General features: G+C 51.0%; 7 protein-coding genes and 1 pseudogene across 7 annotated transcripts; 4 read left to right on the top strand and 4 right to left on the bottom strand.

The window, feature by feature from the left end:
* Positions 1–533: 533 nt before the first annotated feature.
* SAPIO_CDS7418 (uncharacterized protein) lies at positions 534–3,102 on the top strand (the record flags this gene model as incomplete). The annotated part of the gene is made up of 4 exons (XM_016789288.1): positions 534–801; positions 872–1,128; positions 1,195–1,387; positions 1,955–3,102. The coding sequence occupies 4 exons, from the start codon at positions 534–536 to the stop codon at positions 3,100–3,102; spliced, it is 1,866 nt and encodes a 621-aa protein (XP_016641115.1).
* A 528-nt stretch (positions 3,103–3,630) lies between these two features.
* Positions 3,631–8,117, top strand: SAPIO_CDS7417 (uncharacterized protein; the record flags this gene model as incomplete). The annotated part of the gene is made up of 4 exons (XM_016789287.1): positions 3,631–4,043; positions 4,103–4,170; positions 4,226–4,433; positions 4,484–8,117. The coding sequence occupies 4 exons, from the start codon at positions 3,631–3,633 to the stop codon at positions 8,115–8,117; spliced, it is 4,323 nt and encodes a 1,440-aa protein (XP_016641114.1).
* A 1,251-nt stretch (positions 8,118–9,368) lies between these two features.
* On the bottom strand, positions 9,369–9,809 carry SAPIO_CDS7416 (uncharacterized protein; the record flags this gene model as incomplete). The annotated part of the gene is made up of 2 exons (XM_016789286.1): positions 9,369–9,392; positions 9,453–9,809. The coding sequence occupies 2 exons, from the start codon at positions 9,807–9,809 to the stop codon at positions 9,369–9,371; spliced, it is 381 nt and encodes a 126-aa protein (XP_016641113.1).
* Positions 9,810–10,642: 833 nt separating this feature from the next.
* Positions 10,643–12,796, top strand: SAPIO_CDS7415 (1-alkyl-2-acetylglycerophosphocholine esterase; the record flags this gene model as incomplete). Its single annotated transcript, XM_016789285.1, has 4 exons — positions 10,643–10,807; positions 10,883–11,179; positions 12,231–12,360; positions 12,429–12,796. The coding sequence occupies 4 exons, from the start codon at positions 10,643–10,645 to the stop codon at positions 12,794–12,796; spliced, it is 960 nt and encodes a 319-aa protein (XP_016641112.1).
* Positions 12,797–14,694: 1,898 nt separating this feature from the next.
* On the bottom strand, positions 14,695–15,971 carry SAPIO_CDS7414 (Casein kinase I-like protein hhp2; the record flags this gene model as incomplete). The annotated part of the gene is made up of 4 exons (XM_016789284.1): positions 14,695–14,704; positions 14,763–15,225; positions 15,302–15,863; positions 15,960–15,971. The coding sequence occupies 4 exons, from the start codon at positions 15,969–15,971 to the stop codon at positions 14,695–14,697; spliced, it is 1,047 nt and encodes a 348-aa protein (XP_016641111.1).
* A 3,625-nt stretch (positions 15,972–19,596) lies between these two features.
* SAPIO_CDS7413 (uncharacterized protein) lies at positions 19,597–20,628 on the bottom strand (the record flags this gene model as incomplete). Its single annotated transcript, XM_016789283.1, has 2 exons — positions 19,597–20,065; positions 20,144–20,628. The coding sequence occupies 2 exons, from the start codon at positions 20,626–20,628 to the stop codon at positions 19,597–19,599; spliced, it is 954 nt and encodes a 317-aa protein (XP_016641110.1).
* Positions 20,629–22,826: 2,198 nt separating this feature from the next.
* SAPIO_CDS7412 lies at positions 22,827–23,366 on the bottom strand (annotated as a pseudogene; the record flags this gene model as incomplete).
* Positions 23,367–24,865: 1,499 nt separating this feature from the next.
* On the top strand, positions 24,866–26,372 carry SAPIO_CDS7411 (Histidine acid phosphatase; the record flags this gene model as incomplete). Its single annotated transcript, XM_016789282.1, has 2 exons — positions 24,866–24,962; positions 25,036–26,372. The coding sequence occupies 2 exons, from the start codon at positions 24,866–24,868 to the stop codon at positions 26,370–26,372; spliced, it is 1,434 nt and encodes a 477-aa protein (XP_016641109.1).
* Positions 26,373–27,228: the final 856 nt, after the last annotated feature.

The raw sequence follows: 27,228 nt of genomic DNA, 5'->3' as shown, positions 1-27,228 counted from the left end.
AATCCCCCAGGTCGAACGAAGAAAAGAGAAATTCGTTTTTCTTATCTCAGCCTTCAACAGCAAGGGTAGTTTAGAATCATATATGCTTGTCTATGTATATATCAGGTATCCCTCCAGAATGAAGTCATTCACATTATCAAAATCGCAATGGCCCATCAAGCGGGAGGTGTGGGAGTAAGCCAACCTTATCGTAAGCCTCATCCCTCCCTTACATCAAATGCAAGGAGTAAGCCAACACACATCAATAACATGCTGTAAGCCTGCAATTGTACCCGTCGATCTTAACTAAGCAATCGGCTGTGGATGCCGATTTCCTACCTTAACGCCTTAAGCAATCCATTGTAACTATCCTTACAGATTGAATCCAATGGTTAATTCGGTCTTTCAGTGTCTCTATCCCTCCTTGCTTCGTATTGTTTGTTCACTACGACCTCCCTTACCTCTGCAGTGTCGCCTATTCCCTTACTTGCCCCGCGGTGTTGTGTTTCACCCTATTGGCAAGTTATCTCTATTCGCGGAAACAAACTTCTACAATGATGATCATCAAGGGAGCCCTGCTACTATGGTTTCTGATGGCGGCTCGGGTAGCGAGAGCGGGGTACGGTACGGGTTCCGCAAATATCTTTAGCACTGGCACATCGTGGGCAGAAACCTCTACGTGCGCCGGCAATCTCGACGCCCCAAAATTTACACCGAGGGCAGCAAATGAGGCCACTTATGATTGGTATATGACTACTACTTCTGCTGGTGGTGGTCGTCGTCTTCCTCTAGCTAACATCGGCTTTGAAAATGTGTTAGGTGGTACTTCAGCGCTGTGTCCGACTCGACAAATGCTTCTTTTGTCCTGATATTCTGGGACAATGGCCCAAAGGCCACTCGGAATCCTTACCTCTGAGGCCCATACTCCATCACAATGAATGGATGTTTGCCAATGGGTCGGTCTATTGCTTGGAGGCTGTAGCCACCGGTGGTGCGACCATCGTGGTGGATGAGAATGGCATATACGCGAACTGGGAAGGAACGGGCTTCAGCTACACGGAAACGAGACTCGACAAACCCGGTGCCGAGTACCTTGTCACGATAGGTAATGCCGACATTGACGTCCACGACACCATCCATCTGAAATCAGTACGTTTTGAAGCGAATGCCACTCTGCCGCCTTCTCATCTTATCACTAATAGAATACGATATCAGCGAGCACCGACGCATATACCGTGTTCCCTCAACAAGCCGGGCCAGACGCTACAGATGATGCCAAACGTCTTCTGGGCCAATGCTCTGCCAGATGCCGACGTTACCACCGACCTAACAATCCATGGTTCGCCCTTGACCACAACCGATGGCGTGGGTTACTACGAAGAGACATGGGGTGATGCGCCGTTGCTAGGTAGCGTCTACACCTGGTGCTGGGGACACGGCAGTGTAGGACCCAATTCAATCACCCTGGTTCGATGCCGTCGATCCTGCCATGACCGAGCATGTCTCGGGCTATGTGGCCAAAGAAGGCCAAGTACTGGAGATTAGATGTGCGCCGGGAGCCCTCTCCGTGCGGCCCTGGGGCGCCAATTCGGAATATCCGCCCGTTGCATCGACGGGCTTGATGCAAGGTCTATAGGCTCGCTACCGGTTGGACGACGGGTCCGTTCTCGGCGTAAACATTACAACGGGAATAGTTGTGTTCTACTAGGGAGGCTTCTCTGCGCGTATGCTTGGGACTCTTGAGGGCGGTATCGAGGGGTCAAACGAGACTTTTCGAGGTGCAACTTATACGAGTTGTTGAAGTTGGAAGGTTCTCCAGTCTGCACCTTCTGTGATACATAGATTTATTCATCATTTTTCTTCCTCAAATTGAGTCCGATCACATGACTCGCACGGACCCGAGAAGATCTGGCAAGTCCTTCCGATGCAACATTATTTTTGGCTTCGGAACCTTGACTCCAACTTCCGCAACTAGTTAGCAAGCTAGTGCCCACTAATGCCCGCCAAAGCGCCGGTTCCTTAATACCCACAATGGCCTCCCTGAGCCCAATCCTTGTCGTCGGGGGCTGCGGCTTCGTCGGTCACCACATAATCCGCGAGGTCTTTGAGCAGGACTCCTCGGCATCGATCTCGGTCCTGGATCTGCGTACCGACGCGAATCGTGACCCACGTGTCACCTACTATAGCGGAGACATCACTCAGAAATCCCAAGTTGAGATGGTCTTCGCCAAGGTCAAACCCAAGACTGTCTTCCATACCGTGTCGCCGCACCCGCTTCAGGTCAACCATGATCTCCTGGACAAGGTCAACATCACTGGGACGCAGAATCTCGTCGAGTGCGCCCAGCGGGCCGGCACCGTAGCCTTCGTGTACACGTCCAGCACGTCCATCATACACGACCACTATGTTCCGTTGCGTGACGCCAATGAAGAGGCCCCCGTCATCTACCGCCCACAACAGCCGGAACACTACGCGCATACGAAAGCCGTCGCCGAGACGCTTGTGCTGAATGCAAACCGCGTTGGCGGCTTGCTGACGGCTTCTATTCGCCCGACGACAATTCATGGGGAGGGAGACCTACTCGTGACGGCGAACTTGTGCCGCAATGCCTACACGAGAAAAGCCCGGTTTCAGTTCGGCGACGGCAAGAACCTGATGGATATCACATACGTGGGGAACGTCGCGTATGCCGAGGTCCTGGCCGCTAAGGCCCTGGTCGCCGCATCATCCTCTCCGCCGCTTCCTGAATCGCAGCGTGTAGAAGGCGAGGCGTTTTTCGTGCGTAACGATGAGCGGTATCCGTTCTGGGAGATCAACCGGATGGCTGCGAGGATGGCCGGGTATCCCGTGGCGGAGGAGGATATCTGGGCCATTCCGCTGTGGCTCGTTATGGCTGGCGCATTCTTGGTGCAGTGGCTTGTCTGGGGGCTCACCCTTGGAAAGAAGGAACCGCTATTGACGACCAGGGTTGTGAGGCTCATCACGATCGAGCGGACGTTTTCGATTGACAAGATCAAGGAGAGATTGGGGTACCGGCCGCGAGTCAGCACGGAGGAGGGGTTGCAGAGAGCAGTTAATTGGTATATGCAGGAGGTATATGCGAAGAAGGACAAGACAAAATGAAATAATCTAATCCGGGTTTCATCTGCGAGGCCGTTCCGAGGGTACCAAGGGGCAGTTAGAGCGAGCGAGGTGGATCTGGAGGGCCATTGTGTTAATTACCTCCAAATGGCACTTCACCTTGCAATTCTGTTATAATCGACAATAGATCTTTTTTAGACGACGTCTCACCAGAATATAGATAGAATATAGGAACATTTATGAGTTGCATACCCGAGGATTATCCTGTCCCATGCTGGAGCCTCGCCCTGTCCAGCGGTGGACTCCGTGATGAGTGTAAGACCAACACGTGCAACTGTATAAGTGGCTGAGTTTTACATCACACATCAATTATTTTATTTTTCACCTGGCGTTCATGTCTTGTCGACCCCGCTAACCCCATACCCCGCTGCCATACACCTACTTGCTCGTAGTATATTTATTGTTATTTTATTGTTATTTTTGTTGTTACTTTATATTTTTGCCGTCTTCTGCTCCCGGGCCCCTGACACACGTTTGGTTTTCTTCAACGGCTACTAGGAACCCGCTAAAATGGACCCACTCTCCGTTCTCGCATCGGTCACCGGGCTAGTAATGTTCGTCTCGAGCACTTACAAATATGGCTCGGGTGTGAAAGGCGCATGCAAGGCCCAGGATGACTTGAGAAACGAGCTGACGGCCCTGTTCACGGTCCTGACTGGGATGACCGCCACCATCGCGAACGACGACGCCTCATCCCCCGAGCACCCCCGGATATTTACCCAGCTCCAGCTGTCGTTGGAAGCGTGCCAGAGAGACATTCAAGAGCTGCAGGAAAAGCTTGAGAAGATGTCAAGCGCCGGGAAGATTAAAACAGCAGTGAACCGTCTCAAGTGGCCTTTGGCCGAAGATGACACGACCAAAATTGTGCAGAAACTGTCGAGATATCGTGGCCTCTTCCACAATGCGCTGGCCGTGGATGCCTCGTGAGACGCCCCGTTTGTTCTCTTCCGAAGCTGTTCGGCGCTAAGCCGGTTTCCTACAGGACTGTGTTAAGCAGCACCCATTCTAAAGTGGTGACGATGGAGGAGAATCAAGAGAACACTCGGCGAGGTAGGTGCGAGTCTAGCGCGGATCAAACAATTCACGAATATTAACGTTAGTCTAGAATTGGAAAGACAGAAAACGCTCCAATGGCTGGCGTCCTTTGCGGACGAGCCCGAAAAGAAACTAGACCTTCTGCTCCGACGCACGATTCCCAGCACGGGGGAGTGGCTCCTGGAGTCGCCGGAGTTTGTCGAGTTTACCAACGGCAGCGAAGGGGCCCGGTCGCTTTGGTGCCATGGGCTTCCGGGGGCAGGAAAAACATACCTCTCGTGAGTCTAGTGACGGATAAAGGCGCGGCATCAGTAGCTGACTCTGCCAGTTCGACGGTGATCAACCATCTTGCGTCCAAGGCCGCGAATGGCACAGCAGCTGTCGCCTACTGGTACTTTGACTATGCGCGGGAAAAGGAGTTAGATCAACAAATGTTCTGTGCCACATTGCTGAAGCAACTAGCAGGCTCCCTTCCGCAGCTTCCATTGGAAGTCAAAGATCTGCACCAACGACACAGCGCCAACATCGCCAAAACACGCCCTCATCTCTCCGACGGCCTTTCGGAGACGTTGTTCTCTCTACTGATCCAGGTCGAAATGCCGTTTATCATCATTGACGCCCTCGACGAGTGTCGCGGACAATATTTAATGCCAATTTTGGACATTATCACCAACCTCCAAGACCACGGAGCGCGAGTTTTTGTGACCAGCCGGCCTTCGATCGATTGCCCGTCTAGCACAGCATCTGTTTGGCACAAAATCGAAATCCATGCACACGCCGATGATCTCCGCCGTCTTGTCGCCCATAAGATCAAGGGCAGGAAAAACAGTACTACCATGCAGCGAATCATGACACCAGAGCTGAGAGAAGAAATTGTCGAGGCCGTTGTCGCCCAGGCCCAAGGCATGTTTCTGTGGGCTACGCTGCAACTGGACGAGATCCTCAAGGGGTGGAAGAAGGCCCAAATTATCAGGGCACTGAAAAGCATGCCCAAAAGCATATACGGGGTATTCGACCAGACTCTGCACCGCATCGTAGACACCGATCTCGCCATGCCGACGCTGCTCTGGCTGGCCTATGCAAAGGAACCATTGGACTTTCGCGCCATTTCTCACGCCGTCACCATGGAGGTCTACTACACCGAGGAGGAAGATGAAGACGACACATTTGGCGCCGACGACATTCCCCACATTGAGGAGCTGGTCGAGGCCTGTTGCGGACTCGTCATTATGGACGGGGACAAGAACCTCCGACTCGCCCACTTTTCCATCCAGGAATACTTTTCCCAGAACCCTGACAAATTTGCGCCACTGACGGAAGAACACGTCGCCAGGGCATGCCTGGCATATCTGTCACTCCCAGTGTTTAGGGACGGGTGGCTGGACAGCGAGCGGAAGATGCAACAGCGGCTGCAGAGGTACCCCCTTTATTCATATGCCGCGAGAAAATGGCATACCCACTTGCCACCGAGCCCGGCGTCGCCGGAAATCGAGCGCGCTGCATGGAAAGTGTATTCGCACCCGGGTCTCTTTAGCAGCTACAGCCAAGTCTTCTACTCTCAAGATTATCGTGTTTACACAAACCGCAGATTAGGAGGTCATGATATGTTTTCATTCCAGGAAGGGTTCACCCCACTCCACCATGCAGTAGAGCTAAATCTGCCTGGAGTTGTTCGCCGTCTGCTCGAACACGACTTGGATCCTTCTTCTGAAACTCACCAAAAAACAACTCCGCTACATCTCGCCGTACGCGATGAGAGAAAGGATCTGGTAGAGATGCTGGTTTCTGCCGGAGCAAACCGCTCTGCTTGTGGTCTGATCCCATTCCCTCGGCTGCGAGAAGTGTCTACGGATGACTGGGAGAAATTCTGGCACAACCAGTACGGCGCGTTTCCCCCCTCAAGTGACCGTTATTACTATCCAGTGGAGTTCGCCTTCATCATGGGGCTTGGCGACATCACCGACATACTGCTGAATGATGCCAAGCTGGACCTCGAGGTGGCCGGGGCGATCTTACGAACCGCATCTACGTTGCCCAACCATGAAATCGTAAGAAGGGTGCTAACAGACTATCCCGAGCTCGACTATTGGTGTCCAGCCTTCGTCCAAGCAGTCAAGGCCATTTGCAAGAACACCGGCCGCAGTTGTGTAGAGTTGGAAGATAATGCCATTCGGATCATCCTCCAGTCTCGGCCGCCGATCGGTGATCAAGAGGGAGTGCTGACAGCGATGCTGGCTGCTGCGGTCTCGGCTGCTCCTGAGTTCGTTGCCAATTTGCTAGACAAGGGAGCCAATCCCAACGGCGATACCGACGCGAGCCCACTTCAGATCGCAATGCTAGGTGGCCGTGATGCCGCCGCCATGTTGTTGATCGAGAAAGGTGCCGACTTCTCCAATCCCCAGATTTTGGCCAGCGCCGTGCGTTCCGGCATGACTCATCTGGTTGAATTTCTGCTCGATCACGGTAGCGATCCTAATGGCCGCGACGAAAATTCGAGAGATGGCTTTCCGGTTGCCATTGCTGCGGGTAGAGGGCATGCAGACACTCTTGCTTTGCTGTTAAGTCGTGGCGGCGAAGTAGATGGCGTTAATGAGTATGGTCTCACGGCACTCGGAGATATTGCATTCGACGGCGATGACAATTTTGAAATAGCCAAAATTCTGCTGGACTATGGGGCTGATCCTAATGCGGACGGATTCAACGGCACGCCTTTGATGCGCGCGGCGATTCATGCCCAGCAAAAGTTCATCGCACTACTCATCGATCGCGGAGCCAATGTCAACCTCGTCAGCGAAGGGAGAGATGGCACGATTCTAAGTGTGGCTGCTACGTATGGGCATGAGGACCTATGCCGGCTTCTTCTTCGTTCGGGGGCAGACCCGAACCTTGGAAAAGACGTTCTACCGCTAATGGAAGCCCTGTCGTATAAATTCAGCATAGAGATATTCGAGCTGCTGCTTCAGAACGAAGCGGACCCGTTGCGTCGAACAAGCGACGGACGTTACGCTTTGGAGATTGCAGTAGGACGGGGACTGCAGGACGCCGTGCGTGTGCTGCTCGAGCACGGAGCTGATATTCACATGCGAGGAGGCCGATACGGCAGCATTATGCACGCCGCGGCAGCAAGTAACGACGATGCCATAATCAAGATGATGCTGGATTTGGGGGCGGAGGTTGTTGAAGATGACAAGTACGATGGGCTGCTGCACCGAACTGAACGTCATCACCAACTACTTATTAACCTCGGTGCCGACGTCAACGCCTTAGGACACTTTGGCACGCCTCTGCAAGATGTCATTCAAAAGTTTCACGACAAGAATGAGACTCTTCTTCAGGTCTTCGAACTCCTTATCAACTCTGGGGCCGATGTCAACAAGAGCGGTGGCTACTTTGGATGTCCTCTGCAGGCCGCTGCTCGCTTTGGGCTGGAAGCAATCGTCAACAAACTGCTTGAACTTGGTGCTCGGCCGGAAACTGCCGGTGGCCGTTACAGCACGGCTCTGCAGGCTGCTGCGCGCTTTGGACACGAGACAATCGTTGACAAGCTGCTGGAGCACGGTGCCTCGCCTGGCGGCGACGGTGGCCGCTACGGATCGGCCCTCCAAGCCGCAGCCTATCATGGAAATGAGGCCGTGGTCAGCACCTTGCTCGAGCACGGAGCCGAGGTGAACAAGACCGGGGGCATCTATGGCACGGCCCTGCAGGCGGCAGCGTTCCGAGGCCACCAGGTCATTGTGCGGCAGCTGGTGGAAAGCGGTGCTGACCTGACCCTCCGCGGTGGCAGATATCATAATCCACTAAAGGCAGCCAGGGAGGAAAAGTCGATACGGAATAGGGTTACGGCTCAGATTCTGTTGGAATATGGCGCTGTGGATGATTTTGTGCCACCCGAGCACCCTGCGGAGAAACACTGGCGCGGTTCTAGAAGTGGGGACGAAAGCGAGTGTGACGACGATTACTGAAGATTAGTGATAGGGTGCCAAAATGGATCAGAGGGAAATCAATCATGATTGCTTCACTGCCCCATCAGCTCCAAAGATGACAGAGCTTGGTCTGCAACCGGTTATAACTGTAGGCCATTGGCTTTCTCACTTGTGTCTATAGTTTTTTTTTGATGCTATCCCTGACGCACTGGTTATGCCAAGGATGCTTTCACGTTCATACCCCCTTTCTAGATTGCCATGTATAGTCAGACACGATGTCGGCCTCAGCTGGGAAAGCATTGGTGGAATAGTGCAGACTCGACGGTAAATGATACGGAGCATAGGGCGCGCCGTCTCTGCGGTTTGCCTCCGCTAGATTTAGCTTATCAAATGCAATGGCTAGGCGCAGGCTGACGGTGACATCCATGTGGTGGACAAGGAGGTCTTCTACGCAAATGGGTCGACGCATCACGCTCAACAAGCCTCCACTATTAACAAAGCCCAGTTGGGAAATAATGTCTTGTGAGGAACTTTTTAACTGACTTGTCACCTACTAACACGAGAAAATCCACTAGGCAAAACAATGCCAAAGTCCGGCTCCGGTAAAACTTTGGGCATAAGTGACAAAAAAACCCAAAGTAAAGAAGCGACCTTGATATTGTTGACCTGTATTAGAAATGTAGTATAGCAGCCACATGAAGCTGTGATGTACGCCCCAGCAACATAGGACTGCTCATCAGACACCGCCGGCAAACGCCATACTGAACGTACTCATTACGGGCGCTTTGGGCTATCTTGGCGGCTCGTTTCTCGCCGACCTGCACCCGACGCCCCCCAGGACCTCCACGTCCTCGACAACGACCCGGACCTCTACCGCATCCAGCAGCACCAGAAACCAGATGCTGTCGGGCCTTCGCGACCAACAACCAGGTGATTTCCTCGCGCGGGGCGGCCGGGGTCCCTACATATCTCTAATATATAGCTTCTGGGTCATCATAGCTTAGAGGTAGTAATGAGGAATGATTTAGTGATGGCAGTGCCTATATAAATAGGTGATGGGTGAATAGTTAGCATATGTGATTAAGTAGAATACTCAGTCATAGGCTGTATTAATTGAGATATATCCTCAAATGAAGCTAGGGCTCTTTTCCCATTGAAGTTCTCAAGAATAGGAATGCTTTCAGTCTCTTAACTCTAGCAAATGCCTATAGAGCGGTGGGGAAAGACCAATCAGATTCCCCAGGGAACTGCACTGAAGGTATTTAGCGAATCTCAGCTTACGGCGATGACTTAGCGTGGTTTGGCGGCGATCGGCTATCTTGCATCCCTTGACAAACCTCAGCTCCTCCTTTTCATAAGCAACGCCTGACTTACTTCTGGTCCAAGGCCACTCGGCATGATGACAGTCCCCAGTCTGCCCTTTCCCTCGGGCATTTTCAAGTTATACTGTTGCAAGACATGTGTGACGATCACCCTGAGTTGCGTGTTGGCGAAGAACCGCCCGGGACAGGCATGAGGACCATATCCCCAGTTCATATTGTCGATGCTCACGGACACGAAATGATGCAGGTTTCTTTCTTCGGATCGCGATCGCAGATTAAAGTAGCGATAACGGTCGAAAGTATCCGGGTTGGAATAGAACTCCGGGTCTCTCATGACCTCCGCCGAGGGGCACACAATGTGGGTTCCTGCAGGGATCATCTCGCCGTCGTGGAGGATCATGTCCTGCATAGCTTTGCGATTGAACCCTGTGATGCTAAGAGGATTCAGGCGCTGCGATTCTTTAAAGAAGGAATCGAGGAGCTTGAGCCTTGGAATGCTGCTCTTATCGAGACATAGGTCAAACTAGGTGGAGAGGACGGAATCGAGCTCGGTGCGAAAGGGCCCGATGTACTCCGGGTGGGCCGCGAGGTCGTAGAGGATATGAGACGCGGTCAATGAGGATGTGTGGATTGCCGCCATGGATAGGACTAGCTAGGCATGTGCCTGAACTCTAAATGGAGCTTCTCTTTCCACGCTCAGAATTCAGTATATTCCAAGTCACCATGTCTTGGGTAGGGTTTCCAGCTTCGATGTCGGCTAGACGGGCAGGACCACTCTAGTCATAATCTTTATCATTGTCTCGTACGAGTTCCAGACGGCTCGGACTTCGGGGATGAATCTATAAACTACAGGTCGAAGCCATGGGTTCCACCGACCTATTCAATATTGGCAAATTAGTACAAGGATATCTAATGAGTAACGGGCTATTGCGACATATTTGACTTACGCAGGGCTCCCGCCGCCTGAAAGACCTGGGATGCGAATTGAATGATACAGCGAATGTACTCCGGATCGTGGCAATGCTCCGGTCCTATGAAAACCCGACTGGATGTCTGCGCGATAATAGGGACAAGTTTGTGCCAAATATTGACACCGGTCCAGTCCTCGCAGGGTCCGATGGCGTGTTTGAAAGCAAGCTCGCACTCCTCGGCAATGTCTTTCATGAGGGGACATAGGCAGGTTCAAGAAGAACGACAGTTGGGCTTCTGTCAAGGAGCCTCTCTTTCAGCGCATTAAGGGACATGGAGGTCCCAACACCAGACACTCAGGAATGGGATCTGCAGTTTCCCGAGACCGACGAGCTGCAAAAGCTACTTCATAGGGCGGGATCATCCACACCGTTGACACTGATGGATGACGCCGGGGGTCATGCCGATACCGGTCTCGAATTACTGCAGAACATGTGCGTAAGTAGCCCGGTCAAACCACCTAATATCATCGACACTTTGTCAATTGAACTAAACAACCTAATCCCAGGACAGTTACCTCCAGTCAATGAAGCTCAAGAGTCCGGATCACCGGGCCAAGATAAGCCCCTCCATGCGATGGAGGAAGACGGACTACTGTCATGTCCAGATTCGAGCCCGGAACGGGGTCCTAACTCGATACTTCATTTGGCCGTCCAGTCTCGGCGACCGGCGTCCGTTACACTACTTTTGCGTTACGGGTTCGATATTGATGCCAGGAACACCCAAGGCCGGACGCCCTTACTAATCGCGATCGAGAACGATGACCATGAGACCGTGAAGACGCTTCTTGCGCACGGCGCCGACCCAAATGTGCGGGATAATAGACAGTGAACGGCGCTAGAGGTCGCAATAATGGATGGAAAAACCAGATAATGGAGATCTTATTAAGTTTTGGGGTGCGAGAATGATGGCTGCTTCGAGAGCAAATGCCACCAAGGTAAAGGCAGCACTCTCTTGTATTGGCTTTTGCATATATGTAGGCTGTTGAGAAAATGACTAGCTGGCTAGGTTGGGATATTCCATAGGCATGTTAGGGTTAAGGTCAGGGTCAGGTTGATAAGAATCACTAAAGGGTCTAAAAGATACGGGCTCTCGTTGTTCAGTGAGCTCTTGCTTTTTTTTTTTTTTTTTTTTTTTTTTTTTTTTTAACTTATTTTTGACGTATATAGACTCTAATATTTAAAGATGGAGTACTAACTCTGCTAAATAAGCTACGCCTACGCAACCGTATGGTTCTATTTGCAAAATATGATACAAACGTCGTTGAGTTTGCTTGTAACTTCGTAGGATTGGCTTAAACAGGGTCCTCGATATGTGTATGCCGCATCCGACAAGTCACAACATTTCATGTTCAGAAAGCAAAACGAAATCCTCTAGATACTCCATATACACAACGCCCCCGGCTAACTATTTTCCTTCCAGAAAATCACACTCAGATCCCAATGTTGGGTGATGATTCCCTCCCACTGTCCCGAAGAAACTCGGCGGAAACTCGGCTCATCGGATGCACCTGTGCGTGAGCCTTTCAATATCGAGTTAATATCGAGAAGCATCGACACACACCACCCTTCCCCAATGCCGGTACCCGGTAACAAGAACCACAGCCTGTACCAAGGCACGCGGCATGTGGAGGTAATATGGAGTGAGCAAGTATTTGATCACAAGCCAAAACCCGCTCACGTCCTTCGGACCTGGACGGAGGCGATGTTAGTGGATGAATGGCTAGGTTTACCACCGTGATGGTTGCGTCCGCGAGGTTGGAGTAGTCTTCAATGACGTGGATTTCGGATATGGTGCCAAGCGATTGTGGCTATATAAGTAGGATAGCTGCAGTCCTACTGACGGCGCTGGGCCCATGTAGACGGCGTCCCAAAGGCCGAACTTCGAGGAAGAATCCAGACGAAAGGCGAACAAAACCACACATAAGATCTCAAAGATTAAGATGAAATTTACCTTGGGCATCCTATTCTTGGCCCTGGGCTATGCCCACTGTGAGTCCCTCTCTACCTCTACCAACGAAGACCGAGCTGTGATACTGGCCCTAATGCTCCCCACCAAGATGTCTTCGACAGTCTCGTCCTGCATGGACAACCGACTACGCAATGGGGATACGTCCGCATCACCGAAAACCACTATAGTAACGCTCCAGTCGTCGACGTAACTTCGCCCGAGATCCGATGCTATCAAGCCACAGACGACGGCTCATCCACCGAAATCGCCAACGTCACAGCCGGAGACACCGTTGGCTTCACTTCAAGCCCGGCCGCATATCATCCAGGTCCCCTGAGCTTCTACATGGCCAAAGCTCCCGATGGTGTGTCCGCTGCCGAATTTAACGGCACGGGAAACGTCTGGTTCAAAATCTCTCAGGATAAGCCCGCCATTACTGCGTCCAGTATCACATGGCCAAACACTGGTGAGGAATAAAGAGCCGTTTGGGCATTTTGAAATTGTTTTCTTAAGTTTGCTAGCCTCTAATGTAAAGGGCACGCCGCTAATTCTAGTGATAAAAAAATAGGGAAAGCCCAACTCCAAGTTACCATACCCAAATGCATCCCAGACGGCGACTACCTCCTCCGGATAGAACAAATAGGTCTCCACACAGCCTCTTCCCCTGGAGGTGCCCAGTTCTACATCTCATGCGCCCAGCTGCACGTAACTGGAGGAGGGAAAGGAAACCCCCAGCCCCTCGTCTCTTTGCCTGGGGCGTATACGGCGAACGACCCGGGCCTGGTCATCAATATCTACTACCCGATCCCTCAATCCTACGCTGTTCCTGGACCAGAGGTTTGGTCTTGCTGAGAGCCGCCACGACTCGAGCTAAGAGAATGCCAGTCACACAACGCCGCTCAATAACTAACAAGAGTGAGTCTGTACTTTAGAAAAGTGCCGACACGTTATGTAACGAGGTATTTGGTACTGAGGGAAATTGAAGCGAAGGAATACATCTACCTAGTGAAGGCATAACAGCATTGCATTCTCGCTTGGGAGGATGGAATGTAGTCGTGCGCGGATGGAGGGCATTGCTTGGATCCGATCTATGACGTCACGAATTACAGAGGAGAATTTGATATAAGGAGAGCGCACTTGAATTTCGATGCTAGTTAAGAGAATTAAATACTACCCGCTGTGTAATGTGCCTGGCTTCCCTCGACGTCGCGAAGTTCATGATTGAACTACGCTGGGGCGAAAGCATGAGAGTCGGACGGTCGTGAATTTGTGAAGGCCGGGTCTGCGAGTCGAGGAACTAGGAGAAACCATCGCCGGGAACGAGATCGAGGAAGAATCTCACTGGCTCGGGGACAGAGCCCTTGAAGCAGTAGAGAAACATTCCGCTAAATTAAAGACTGGCCGAGGCCATTTCCAGATCGCAAGCAATAAACATCCACAAAACCAAAAGGAGAACAAAATAGCGTTGACGCCCGAGGGAAAACGGTCATGTCCAGTCCGCATGCTTTGTTAACGCAAAACGTTCTCCCACAAAACCAGCGAGGAGGTGGCCTTCTTAACATTAACGGATGGTATTGACGGGTGTCAGAACGATGAGACGGACGGACATTCGGCACGACGCTTCGCTGCAAAGGAAATAACATCAACGAGAAAACAAATTGGGGAAATTGGGGAAATTGGGGAAATTAGGAAATAGAAAGATGGGGTTCGAGGATCACTGTCCATCTGGTCATCTGGATTGGATCAGGATGGGGTATCGACGGTCTCCGCTGTTCGAGAAGGACTTGTACTAGGAGATGCCCGAAACAACAGCCAATCTTCTCCCCCCTCTCAGCGTAGTACCTTCCGAAAAAGGCACCGGACATGCCGTTCGAGCGAGATCCAAGCCGTCAAAGCACAGTGCTACACACCATCGCTATTGACGACGGTGGAGAACCGGGCTTCTAGACTGAATATCATCCCGAGCCATGTAGTAACAATCCCAAACCACGACAGAACGAAAAAGGAAACGACGCAAAAAGGAAAACCCATGCTATATGAGATGCATCGTGACTAGGGTCTAGCACGCGACACGCCATGCAGATGTTGCTCCAAGGCAGGCCAGGGCCGACGAATCAGCAGTCCGCTCCGAGCTACAAACTGCATTTGGTGGCATTGGGGGTCGCGGATCCGGTCGAAAGAGCCGGTATACACCTGGTCCACGGGTTCAAACTATGATCATGGGAAAAACGGTTGTATGTACAGCAGCGGGCGGGACGGGATTTTGAGGGAAATCTCGCGGGCCACCGTACTAGAGGCACAATCCTTCGGGGGCTCTCATCATAGTCCGCTTATCGTCCACTAATTGATATTAGCGGAATGTAATTGATAGAGCACTAATCCGCTCTAGGGTCAAAAGGTAATATTGAATTGACAACATAAAGGCGTCCGGCTTAGCACTTACAGTCGGTCAACTCCGTGTTCGCCCTCAGGATCCTGAGGTCGTCGGCGGGACGAAGTGGGATTCGGCTTCGCGGCACCACCGCCCTGAGCAGCAGCGTTGGCATTGGCAGCCTGGGACGAAGAGCTGGTATTCAAGTTTCGCTGGTACTTATAGACGGTCCAGTCGAAGACATAGTCGTACTGGAAGCCCTCACGGACGAAGAGATCACGGAAGATCTTACGGAGGTAGCTGTAGTCAGGCTTGTCGTCGAAACGGAGCGAACGAGTGTAGTTAAGGTAAATGGCGAACTCGTTAGGGAAGCCACGGCAAAGAACCTCGGTCGGGGTGGTCATCTTCTTCTCCATGATGCGGTCGTACTTCTGCTTCTTGGTAGCAGCCTTCAGACCCTGCCAGGGAAGCGAACCGCGGCAGAAGTAAAGCATGACGTAACCAAGAGATTCCATGTCATCACGTCGAGATTGTTCTAGAAAACAGGTATTAGCAACAGCGTGGATGTAGAGGGGAAACGGGGGAGGGAGAGATAATAGATGGCAACGTACCGACACCAAGGTGAGTATTGATGGAGGCGTATCGAGCGGTGCCAGTGAGGTTCTTGTTCTCGCGGTAGGGGATATGGAAATGAGTCTTGGGATCCCGATATTTCTTGGCCAGGCCGAAGTCAATGACGTTGACCTGATTGCCACGTTTACCGATGCCCATGAGGAAGTTATCGGGCTTGATGTCGCGGTGGATGAAGGACTTAGCATGGATGTACTCGATGCGGGAGATGAGCTGGTCGGCGAGGAGGAGGACCGTCTTCAGGGTGAACTTCCGGTTACAGAAGTTGAAAAGATCCTCCAAGCTGGGGCCCAAAAGGTCCAAGACCATGGCATTGTAGTCACACTCGGTGCCAAACCAGCGGACGAAAGGGATGCCGACACCGCCGGCCAGGGACTTGTAGACTCGGGCTTCATACTCAAGCTGGGGATGCTTGGCCTTGACGCTCTCAAGCTTAATGGCAATTTCCTCCCCAGAGATAATATTAGTGCCCAGGTAAATATCGCCGAAAGAGCCCGAACCGATCTTTCGACCGATGCGGTACTTGTTACCGACACGTAGATCCTGTGGATGACAAGAATGTTAGCACTGGTGACCGTAACACGGACAAGAGCTAGCTGATCGTTCCCCGCAAGGGTCGAGAGATGTCTAGTCACATACCATGGTGGTCATGGCGGTGGTATTTGAGGTGCGACCGTTCCTGAGAGACGGAAGCAGACGATGGTGATTCGGTTAAGTCGAGTCGATGATACGGGTAGGGGACGTGGAGGCGTCAACCTGATTCACCGAATTGGTTAGTTGGGTACCTGCGTGAGGATATGGGGTATAAATCGATGTATAGACCCCAAAGGAAAGAAAAGAAATGTCATGGAGGCTGAATGGGAAATAGACGAGAAAGGACAGAGGCAACGCTGCGTAACAGTGAGGGGTTCGACGTTGGGGATATTTGACGGGAGAGAGATGAGGAGGAAACGTAGGAAAGAGACGCGTGGCAGAAGAAGATGAGTCGAGTTCGGATGATGATAACGCGGGAAAGTCGGGGAATACACACCTAAGCCCTAATAATGTTGAGTCAGAAATGAAAGACCAAAGATGCTTGATTGACGTTGGGAGCCCGGGGGACTTGAGGGGGAGAAAGATTAGGGTAAATTCCGGACAGGAAGTGGGAAATAAATAGATCGGGAAGGGTGGAAATGGGTTGAAAGGGGTAAGGAGCAAAATAAAATTCTTACCGAGAGTATGTCGCCAGGTGGAAAGCGTAGGAGAGGAGGCGAAAAAGGTCGGTGAGGAGGAGAGCGATGATGGTGATTATGTGAGGGGAGGAGAAGGGAGGAGAGAGATGGAATTAGGATGTGGAAGAGGAGGCGAGTTTTGGTCTAGTGACCCACGCTGTGGTCTGACCCTTTTGCAACCAGTTGTCAGTCGCGGCTGGACAGGTTGGATTGCAATTGGGGGCCGCCCATTTTTGAAGGAAATAGCAGCCCAAAGTGGAGCAGAGTGAGGAAAGGGCGCCCCTGACTGGTGCACGGTAACCTCCTGGAACGTCCCTGGCTCGTTCTTGATTCAGCAACAACTTGGTACAGGTAGCAACTCATCAAGCGCCTATTATGCCTACATCGATCCAGAGCGTTGGACGCGAACCCTTTATGCAATAATACCATATCGGCTTCGCCTACGAAGGAAACTTCTTTCGCCTTTTGCTCTTTGATGGAGTGGCGATTCCAGGGCAAAAAATAGAAGCCAATCCGGTCCAGCCTATGGTGGAAATGTCCGAGATCCATCATGCTCATTGCCCTCGTACTGCTCTTGGAGATTATTCTATTTTTAAATTTTAATTCTGAATATTCCAGAGCCGCTTTATCCTTATCACGGCCTGGTCCTCATTACCGAAGCAGTGGAGACTTGATGTGAACCAACCCCACCAGACACCCCCCAGTGCCTGCTCCCAAGGAGGCACAAAGACCTGCATTTTAAGAATCAAGAATCGTAAGGTATAGAAGAGGCAGTCGGAACGCGGCAGTACAGTGATGGGAGGCACTACATATACCGGCTGCGTTATATTTGACTGGAATGACCTCGCAAGCCTTTACGATCGAGACACGTAAGAAACCGATTGGGGGAAGGGTTTGCGCAGCATATCCGTGAGACGCGGGTCGCAATTGGGCAGCAACAGTGCGTCAGGTGACACTCGAATGGGGTACGAAGCGATCGGACGGCCAGCAAGCAGCACCCAGTGTTGGCATGGCTCGCGGCCAAGGCAATTGGAAAAACAGCACAGCAGGCTGGACGCCTCAACTCTGTACGTTACGGGTTTACCAATTGCGTCGACGCCCTTCATGTCAGGACCTCCTTGCCAGCGCCAAGAAGGGCGGGCGGTATTTTGAGGGATAAATCTGGCGAGTGGGTGGATGGCCTGGTCTTCCTTCGGCACTAGCCAAAGCGTCAGCAGTGCGTCGTGGGAAATGGAGATCAAAGGAAATGGAGAATGGATTGGTTTGATGTGTGAAATGCGGACACGCGTATCGAGAAACCAGATTGGGGCGACACACGCGACCATTACTTCCAAATCTTCGATGTCGGTGCCGAAGTACAAGGAGCAGGAGATTTCCAGCTGAGGGACACCAACAATTTTAACTCGCACCATTGCGCGCTACGAAACTGAACTCCCGCGCTGAGAAATAAACCCACACCTTCAACATTGGAGAAATTGAGATGAGAGCTCAGGCTTCCTCGGTTGTTGGATCAAAAGCCACCCCCCTCCCCCCTTTCAACCTCTGATCAATTCACCCCTCCGACGGGATATTCCAAAAAAAAAAAAAAAGACCTTCACAGAGAACCGTTAGAAAATACTTCGTGGGTACGTCCGCGAATCCGACCCGAGGCAACGGATTCAGCCAACAGTAACGATCCTCCGAGGAACTAGGACACAGATGCCCCGATTATTCGCAGACAAAAGACCAGCTTCCTTTCTTGGAAGTACGAAGTACGAAGTAAGCTTGAGATATCTGCTTGAATGATCTCCTCAGCCGGAAGAAATCCAAGTCCAGAGTAATATCGCACGGATGGTGCAAGGTAAATTGACGAGGACCCCGAATTCCAGTCTGGGTTCCGGATTTATGCGTATCCGCTTAATTCATCCAGACTGGGGCTGGACTGGACATTGGACCAGCCCCTTTATGATCTCCACCATGTCATTCACATTTGATCTTACTGCTCGACGCTGTCCCCCCTCAAATCTCGCGTCGGGTCCGTTGCGACCGAACAACATCACCATCAAACCACTTGAAGGCTTGCCCAACCCCCGCGAGCCAAACGTCGATCCGGTATCTGGTCAGGATCGAGTCATTTAGCGCCCAGTAACGCATCCTCCCAACGCGATGCCGATTTAAGCATGTTGTTTAGGAATGATTTCCTTCAAAGTCCCCTGCATGAAGCTGGACTATCAATCACATGGTCAGTGTTTCTGATGGTCCAAGGGCGTATTGATTTCTCCGAATTGGTGAAACATTTCTCTTGGCCCAATTGCTGTCATTACTATCCTTGTTTCTCACCGCTAAAATTTCAAATACCACCACTGACGAGGCGAGACAAAAAATGGTGAGGCAACATGCTACCTCGATAATTTACAAGTACATTCCTCGTCTGATCAGGAAAGCTCGTTTAACTCGATATCTAGGACTAAGCCAGAATCAGCTTCAAAGCGCACAACAAAGTCCAGGCACTCACCGCCCCAATGCGTCTTCACTAATGCAAGGATTCAGATGATCGAGTTTTGACTGCCACACCTGCAGAATCTGACATACTCCATGACGTCGCAGACCCTTTCGAATATCCTACTCTATCTTATCAGCATTGAATTGTAGACAAATCCAAGACCACAAGCTCGGCGGCGAGCGTTTCGCTCCAACGATGCAAAACAATTCGTTCTAGAATTAATGATGCTGCACAAAATTGGTTTATGTCAAGATCAATTGATGCGAAATCTAGGCCACTGACACATCAATGTAGAACAGGCCCTTTTTCGGATTGATCGATTGAGACTCGGTAGCAGGCTTGATGGCAGCACAGCTCTCTTGACGACCAACCCTTTTCGCTTCGGTCAGGAGCCTTCTCTAGACAGCGCACCATTTCCCACAATGAATCACCGAAACTCCGCTTTGTCCCTGAGGGTTTTCCATTTTATTCCGACCACCGATGCCGAGATATCCCTTCATACATCACCCTCCCATCACACTCGCGGGGGTTTCCACGTTGAAAGGAAAACATGATTGCCAAAACAAAGGTCCTATTTCCTTTCTCAAGAGCAGCGCGAGTTTTCCTGCTTCCCATCATCACCACAGCCGATAAATAACCTATCAAATGACGAGCTGGACTCCTCACGTTCAAACTCCGTGCACCTCCACCCGACGCTCTTGGATGTGCCCTGACAGAACGTGACGCAGCAGCCAGAACCCTTTGGATCCCACTTGTAGCTTGTCGAACTGAAAGGAAGGTCTACGAAACCGGGCTTTCCCTGGACTTCGGTTGACTTCCCAGAGAACTTGTCGCCGGAATATGCCTTGAATCTGAAGCCCACATCGATAATTTCCTGCCGGGTGGTGGTAGGACGAGGCGAGGCGGATGAGGAACGCGTGGATGAGGTGGGGGCGGAGGTAGGGGAGGGGGAGGATGTCTCAGAGGCTGTCGAGGATACGGATGGTGTTGTTTCGTCAGTGGGCGATGGGGTTCCTGCTGAAGATGGTGCATCAGCAGTAGGTGTTGGCGTTCTAGACTTCGCGTCAGTTATGGCTTTCCGGGAAAAGAGGAGGACATTAGGGAGCAAAAAGGGACGAGAGGCATCTTACGATGATTGATCCGCGGCCTCGGCCTTCTCTGATGCCTTTTGCCGGGCGGCGATGGCCCCCACACCCCCTCCTACTCCTGCCACGATCATTATCAGGGCAAGCGCCAGAATAATAAGGAAAACCTTCTTCATGCCACATATCCTCCGGTCGTCCTTCTTGGGTGGTTCGGAGGTCCAGTCTCGTTGGACCGTGCTTTCCTTCCTCGAGACATTCTCCCAACCGGCGACGCCCGTGCTAGCGGCATAGTTGGGGTATGACGGATCGCCTGCTGTCGATGGTCTATAGGGCGGGGCCGGAGTCAATGGCGAGACAGCGTAGTAAGGCACGGGTGTTCCATTCGGAGCATAGTGGCCGGGTCTGGGATCTTCAACGACAGTGAATTTCTGATCACGGATATCCGCCCCTGCTCTATCGTACGCCTCCGCCTGTGAGAGTGCCTGCGGTGCCGGGTCCGGCACAACCTCTGGTAACGTCGAGTAGCTCATCTTGGGGACTGTGATCTTAAAGAAGTGGAAAAGAAGGCACTCGTATTATCTTTGTATTTGGGGGATTTAAGTATATAATACTCTCATAGTAAAATAATAAAAGACGCATGGAAAGGGAGGCACGATTTGGGTGATTCTAATTTCATCTTGCACATAATTGACAGGGTATGGAGCAACTTTCCCCAGAGTCTTACGCTGATGTGCAGTCCAGAGTGGATACTAGGACACTCCTAAGGTAATCTTGCCGAGAAGTTGAGGGACGAGGGTTTCATTTGCTGCTTGCCTGCTTATTTTTGCCAGAACCCTGGTTTATTTTAAGATTCTTTGCAACGAGAGTGGCTGTGAATTGCTGGAAATCGAACAACCAAAACCTATTAGCTAACTCCCATCCGATGCAGGTCCACTCTCCAGATTGCTAGGATGTACGAAGTACTAGTCTACCAGATGCACGAAACGCAGCACTTCCCACATGTAGGTATTTTCGTTTCACCTTCTAAGTACATCATATACTGAACTTCTCATCCGAACTTCGTGGAACAAGACAGCCGCACAGGTCTTCCTCTTCAGGAGAGCACAGATACTTATCGTACTCTCCCGCTTGTGCCACAATGCGGGACACAAAGTGCATGCTAATGCCCAAGGGCATCAGGCAACACTTACGCTAGGATCCCAGGGCCCCCCAGATCTCCGAACCTCGTCATGATTGGTGGTCAGTGCGTCCCGGCCCAAGCCGCACGTTTTGCAGCACGTTTGCATCTAGAAATAGGAATTCGCAGAGGGCAACATATCTCTGCGGTTGGAGCCACCAGCCTTGCAACAAGCGACAAAAAGGATTCTTTCAAATTGATTGAGTTATATTCCGTTCTCCCTCGTCACTAGACGCGATTTACTATTACTCGTGAGTAACCAGGTGCATACAGAACCTGAGTAACCAGGGTCTATCCGTGACGAAGACCGAACTGCCAAAACTCGCGAGCCACGCTCACCTGGTCACCTCCATCTTTGCAGTGCCCCTATGTGTTATGATGGCAGGTCAAGAAGCAAGCCACTGATACGGAAATTGTCTTCGTTCATCAATGAAAGCCCAGGCATCCACCATCCATAGGCCCAATTTCGCCACCCATACACAGGTAGACAGGGGTGTTCTTGCCCGACCTTCGATGAAGTCAACACTGTCACTGTCACGGCGGCCATCCAGTGCACACTTGAGCATGAGCCCAACAGAGTTTCGCTGCGTATGTAGCCCTGCAATGTAAGAGCTTAGGTTCTGCGATGAAGGCACTGAGAAGATAGTCAATGAATTCCATATAGTGCGGCTCCATCATGAGACTGATGCGGGAGTCTGATTGGGGGAGAGGAGCTAATAGCCTAGTGTTCAGTAGCCTATGTATTCCAGTTTTAGTTAGCTGCAATTCTCCTTGTTTTGGTGAGATAACTGTTAGGGCGGAGGTGACCATTTAGTACCTAGACGCTGAACCACCACGCGCCAGCGCCCGAGGAACGCCCGAGGAAGAGGCATCAAATGTGACCGTTAAAAGAATCGAGACAAGAAAATGTACAACAGCATGGAGTGCCTGCCATTACTATTATGTGATTGTTAGAAAATCTCCGATATATATCACAAAACTTATATTTATGGAGAGAAGAGAGCCTAGCTCACAGGGTCCCGATGTCGAATTTATGGGGCTATTTCCGCCGAACTCAACCGACTTAGCTGAGCAAAACCCATCACAGCTAGAAATAGTAAATTACTTTTCACAGCCAGTCTTTGACCTCTGTTTTTCCATGAAGGCCATGTCTTCTGGTGACAGTAATATTCGACAGGGATCTTGTCGAGAGGAGGGAAATTGTGGCATGCCGAATCGTGCAGGTTGATCAAGGACGGATTTCAATCGCCCAGGGTTGACGCTGTCAGAACTGTAGATCGGCCTTTGACCCGCAATTTCCTCCGAGACTGACCGAAGGGAGGATAAAAACTCATTGGGACTTTCACATATGGTACTAGGGGAATTTGGAAGCAAACCACCACGAGTCTTGACCATATTACTCCAGAATAATCCAAGAAATCGGAAATCTGGAGAATTATTCTTGAGGATGGGGGTAATGATATTGCTCACGTCACGCCAGATCTCGGCGATTCGTCTCCTTCTAATTTCTCGTATAGATTCTACTGAAATGGTCAGTTGTCGCATTGAGCCCTAGAAACGAAGATTGAACTTAACCTTACCTTCGATACGAAATGGGCCGAAGCAGGAAAACCCACCAAACTGCCGGCCTCCCCCAATCAGCAAGCGTCCTTGACCATCCAATACAGCATCCAGCGCAAGATCAGTCGCCAGTTTGAGGCAGAGAGCAGCTGCACCTAGGATCAAGGCGATGTACAAGGCTTTGGCGCGATCATCCAACTTCTTAGAGCTAGATGCCGTCTCGGCAATAGCTCGCCAGGCGGTTGCCCAAGGCCTCACAACACCGGCCATATCATACTTATTGACGAGGAGCATGATCTGGTATACTACATTCACGTCCGGTGCTGCTGGAACATGCTCGAAGATGGAGTGGGCGATACCGAGTAAAACAAGCAGGGCGGTAGGGTCATCCTCTGGCAAAACAACTACCCACTCCTCTCCAGTCTGTTTAGCCCTTTCTCCACGTTGAGCTTCTCCATAGGCGCCGAACAGCATCCGTTTAAAGACGGGAGATACGCGACGTAGCGTGGAGGAGCAAACAAGAAATTCCATTGCTGGTTCCCCCAATTCTTCCCCAACGCGAAACACGAGGTCTCCATCGTGATCGATAGAAATCCTGGTGATTTCTGGGGTGTGATGGGTGTTGTTGTCATCTATTGGGTTAGCGGTGGCGGAATGTGTGCTCATTGCGTGAAAAGCGTTTGTTTGGGCGTGATATGATTATTGAACTCTCCAGATTAGCCGGTGATGTGTGGCCAGAGGTTAGTATTGGTTTACTTCGAGGAGAGGATTTGATGCTTTCAGTTTGCAGAACAGGAGCGAGTTGACGAGGCTTGCCCAAGGTAACCATGGTCGTCGTCGCAGCCCAATATGAAGTCACGTGGAATCAGGTCCCACTTTCTAAGTGTGGATTTGTTGGCGACCAACCATCGAAGAAAGAACAGGAGCGAGATTGAATTGAATCAGGTCAAGCCAAGCCAAGCCACCGAAGAAGAAGAAGAAAAAAAAAAAAAAAAAAAAAAAAAAAAAAAAAAAGTGAGAAAGAGAAGGCACTAACCAGTAATGCCTTTCTCTGCGGTTTCCAGCCGCGCTCGCTAGGAACCATTCGCGCGGGGCTTTCGAAGAAGACTACCCGTTTTATTACTTGACAAGATGCATCGAATGAGTCTCAGCTGGTGGTACCACAAGGAACACGGATCGTGGGTTAATCACGACATTGGAGTGCTTCTCTACATCGCCCTAACTACTTCAGCAAGTCATCCGTGGACTTTTGGAGCTGGGGCGGAGTGACGGAGTGGGGTGTGTGGTTGGTGTCCGAGTCTGTGATATCCCACTCAATCCCGCAACGAAGTGCTGTCCAAGAAACCCGATCGAACGACCTTACTTCGCAGCGATCAGATCCTGTCTTGGGGTTACTTTCCAGGTGGGCATTTGATCCATGGATGTCGAGGCAATGGCCTACCCGAGTCACAACTGAGTGGGAGACTGTCAGTCAACGCGCCTTTGACGTTTCCTAATCCAGCTCCTTACACGTCCTAGTAGTAATACGCTAATGGGTCAGTTGATTCTGAGAATTGTTTTTTTTGTGGAGCGATTCCTCGGAAATGCTCATCCTTCGCTCAAGAATATTGCAGATTCCCCCGCACAGTTGCCTCATCTGGTTGGTTTCTGTACCACGGCCCGCATGCGCAGCCAAGGGTCTAGATAGAAAATAGCACAACACGCCGATAAGTAATCATCAAAAACCGTTCAGTCACTGCAAATGTCCAAAGCATCGTCCAATTGACTTGGACGTTGCCTAAGAACCCCCCACTTATCAATCAGTGACTGGTTCCTTGCCTCCTTGCTAAGATAAATATGGGACTGATAAGCCCCGAAATTCTCGAGCTATTAAGTTGCCTGCTTCCTCTGCTGCTCTGTCAAGTTTGGTTAAAGCCGAATTTCACTCGTGGGGACTGAAGTTTACCTTCCTACAAAACGCACGCCCTTGGACCAACTACCGGAGTCTCTCAAAGCTTTCCTACCATTCCGCGTCCCCTATCATCCACACTATGGCTGGAAAGGTCGCCCTTGTTTTGAGCAGCTTGCTGGCTTCTGTCGTCTCCGAGACAGTTCATGGCGTTGTCGTCTACTCTCGCCATGGAGATCGTAAGTCCATGCTCCATTGTAGCCCCCACTCACGCACGATGTGTATGGGATGAATAATAACGAAATCCCTCAGGTACTACGAAGCATTACAAGAACCAGCAATTGACCAGCCTCGGAGCTCAGCAGAATTTTGCCCAGGGCAATCAGTTCCGGGCTCGTTATCTTGATGCAGATTCGCCTCAGCGCATCCTGGATATTTCCGAGGACAAATATGTCTCGTCCCAGGTCTACGCCAGTTCGCCGGACCAGGCCATCTTGCTAAACACAGCTACGGCCTTTTTGCAAGGCCTGTACCCCCCTCTCGAGGGTCTTGATCCCGAGCTCGCTACCAGCCAGCTCAACAATGGAAGCGAGTCGGTTAGCCCCTTGAATGGCTACCAGTACGTCCTGCTCCATGGCCAGAGCGCAGACGCTCCCGATGCCATCTGGATCAAGGGCGACGACAGCTGTCCCACTGCGGATAAGGCTCAAAAGAGCTTCGAGAGCAGCACCGAGTTCCGCGACCGATCAGACCAAACCAAATCCTTCTACGAAAAGTTCCAGTCTACCCTTGCGGATGTGTATGACTACACCAGCCCCGCGAACTTCTCGTATAAAAATGCCTACGACATTTTCGACTTGATCAACGTTGCCCGTATCCACAACAAGTCCTCTCCTGCTCTTGATGTCTCTGACGAAGACCTCTTCCAGCTGCGGACTCTCTCTGATAGCTCCGAGTTTGGCTATAACTACAACGTCAGCCAGCCGAGTGGGTCAATCCATGCTAAGACCCTTAACGCGGGCCTGCTCAGTCAGCTTCAGAAGATCGTTACTACCAAGGCCAAGCTCAAGTTTTCTCTCTTTGCTGGAAGCTACGACACTATGCTTGCCTTCTTTGGTGTCAACGGTTTGATTCAGTTGTCCGACAACTTCAGGGGCCTCCCAGATTACGCCTCCACTCTGAGTTTCGAGCTCTTCACGGAGGAGGACATGACGAGCTTCCCCGACAACACGGACTCATTACGTGTCCGCTTCTTCTTGAAGAACGGCACCACCAGTGAATTCACTTCGTATCCCCTCTTTGGAAGTGGCGAGGACAGCCTCTCGTGGTCCAAATTCCAGTCCGAGATGAGCGACCGCTCGCTTTCCGATGTCGGTACCTGGTGCAGCGCTTGTCAGAGCAAGCTTCCCTTTTGCGCCGCTTACATCGACGACGCGTCTGCTGACACAAATAGCAAGAAGGACGGCGGCCTATCTCCTCTCGCCAAGGGTGGTATCGCCATGATTGTGATTGGTTCTGTCTTCCTTATTGCTGGACTGGCCCTGTTCTTGCTGTCTAGGAGGAAGAGGGCCCAGGCTCCTGCTGCGGCTCCTATGGCTACTGCTGATCAGAAGAGCATCAACAGCGACAGCACACCAAGCCAGGTTTGAAAGTTTTAACTTTTGAGTATTTTCAACATTTTAATACCCATGATATATATTGTGAGGAGGATGGAAATGTGAATGATGAATGTGAAAAGAGATGTATTTTCTTCCTAGCTCCGCCTATGAAGTCCCCGATAACTCTATGAAGATATTGCAAGATATTTGTTTGGCGAAACTGTGTAGTAGCTTTTGACTGTGACGCCTTGCCAAGCTCTTTTCATTCAATGGTCGATAAGTCGTCCGAATTATGGATTCAGCGAACTACGATTTAACTTCTCACTTTACCGTAATATCTGCAGCACATTAGTCTTCTCTAAGCTAATAGTTGCTTCGACGCAACTGAAATTTCTTGAATTATCCTGGTTGGCACTGTGATTTCCATATATCCTGTGAAACACAACTCCGTCATATATTGCAGATTCCTTCCAAAGCGTAAGAAGTCATCAGCCTTGCATCAACTACGGACAGTGGCTTTTTCTCTTTTTACAAGTCGCCTAAAACGGCGTGTTGATAAGTGCAATATATTTACCTTCGTAGTTTTACATTATATAAACCTGTCCAACTTTGACAGGCTTTTTCAAAGTCTAGGACCATTCCCACTAGTAGACCGCGTATATGTGGACTTGATATTGTCCAGGAGCAACTGGGTTTTAGGAAGTATTTATTGGCAGGGCTGACTTATCGCAAGTGCCAGACCTCCGATAGCCTAGAAAATCTCAAACAACATGGAATGGACACGCATGGAGACGCGAATGCCTCCTCAACAATAGAGGACGAGCCAGAGTCCAGCATCCCAAACACTGCACTATTAGGCCGTCATCGTTGGCGCTATGAAACTTACAGCACGGAGGCTTTCTTTCCT

The sequence above is a fragment of the Scedosporium apiospermum genome (assembly GCF_000732125.1).
Source record: "Scedosporium apiospermum strain IHEM 14462 chromosome Unknown SEQ_SAPIO_0110, whole genome shotgun sequence".
NCBI classification, from domain to species: Eukaryota; Fungi; Ascomycota; class Sordariomycetes; order Microascales; family Microascaceae; genus Scedosporium; species Scedosporium apiospermum.
Note: the sequence above shows the minus strand (reverse complement) of the source record. Positions and strands in the feature narration are given on the sequence as shown.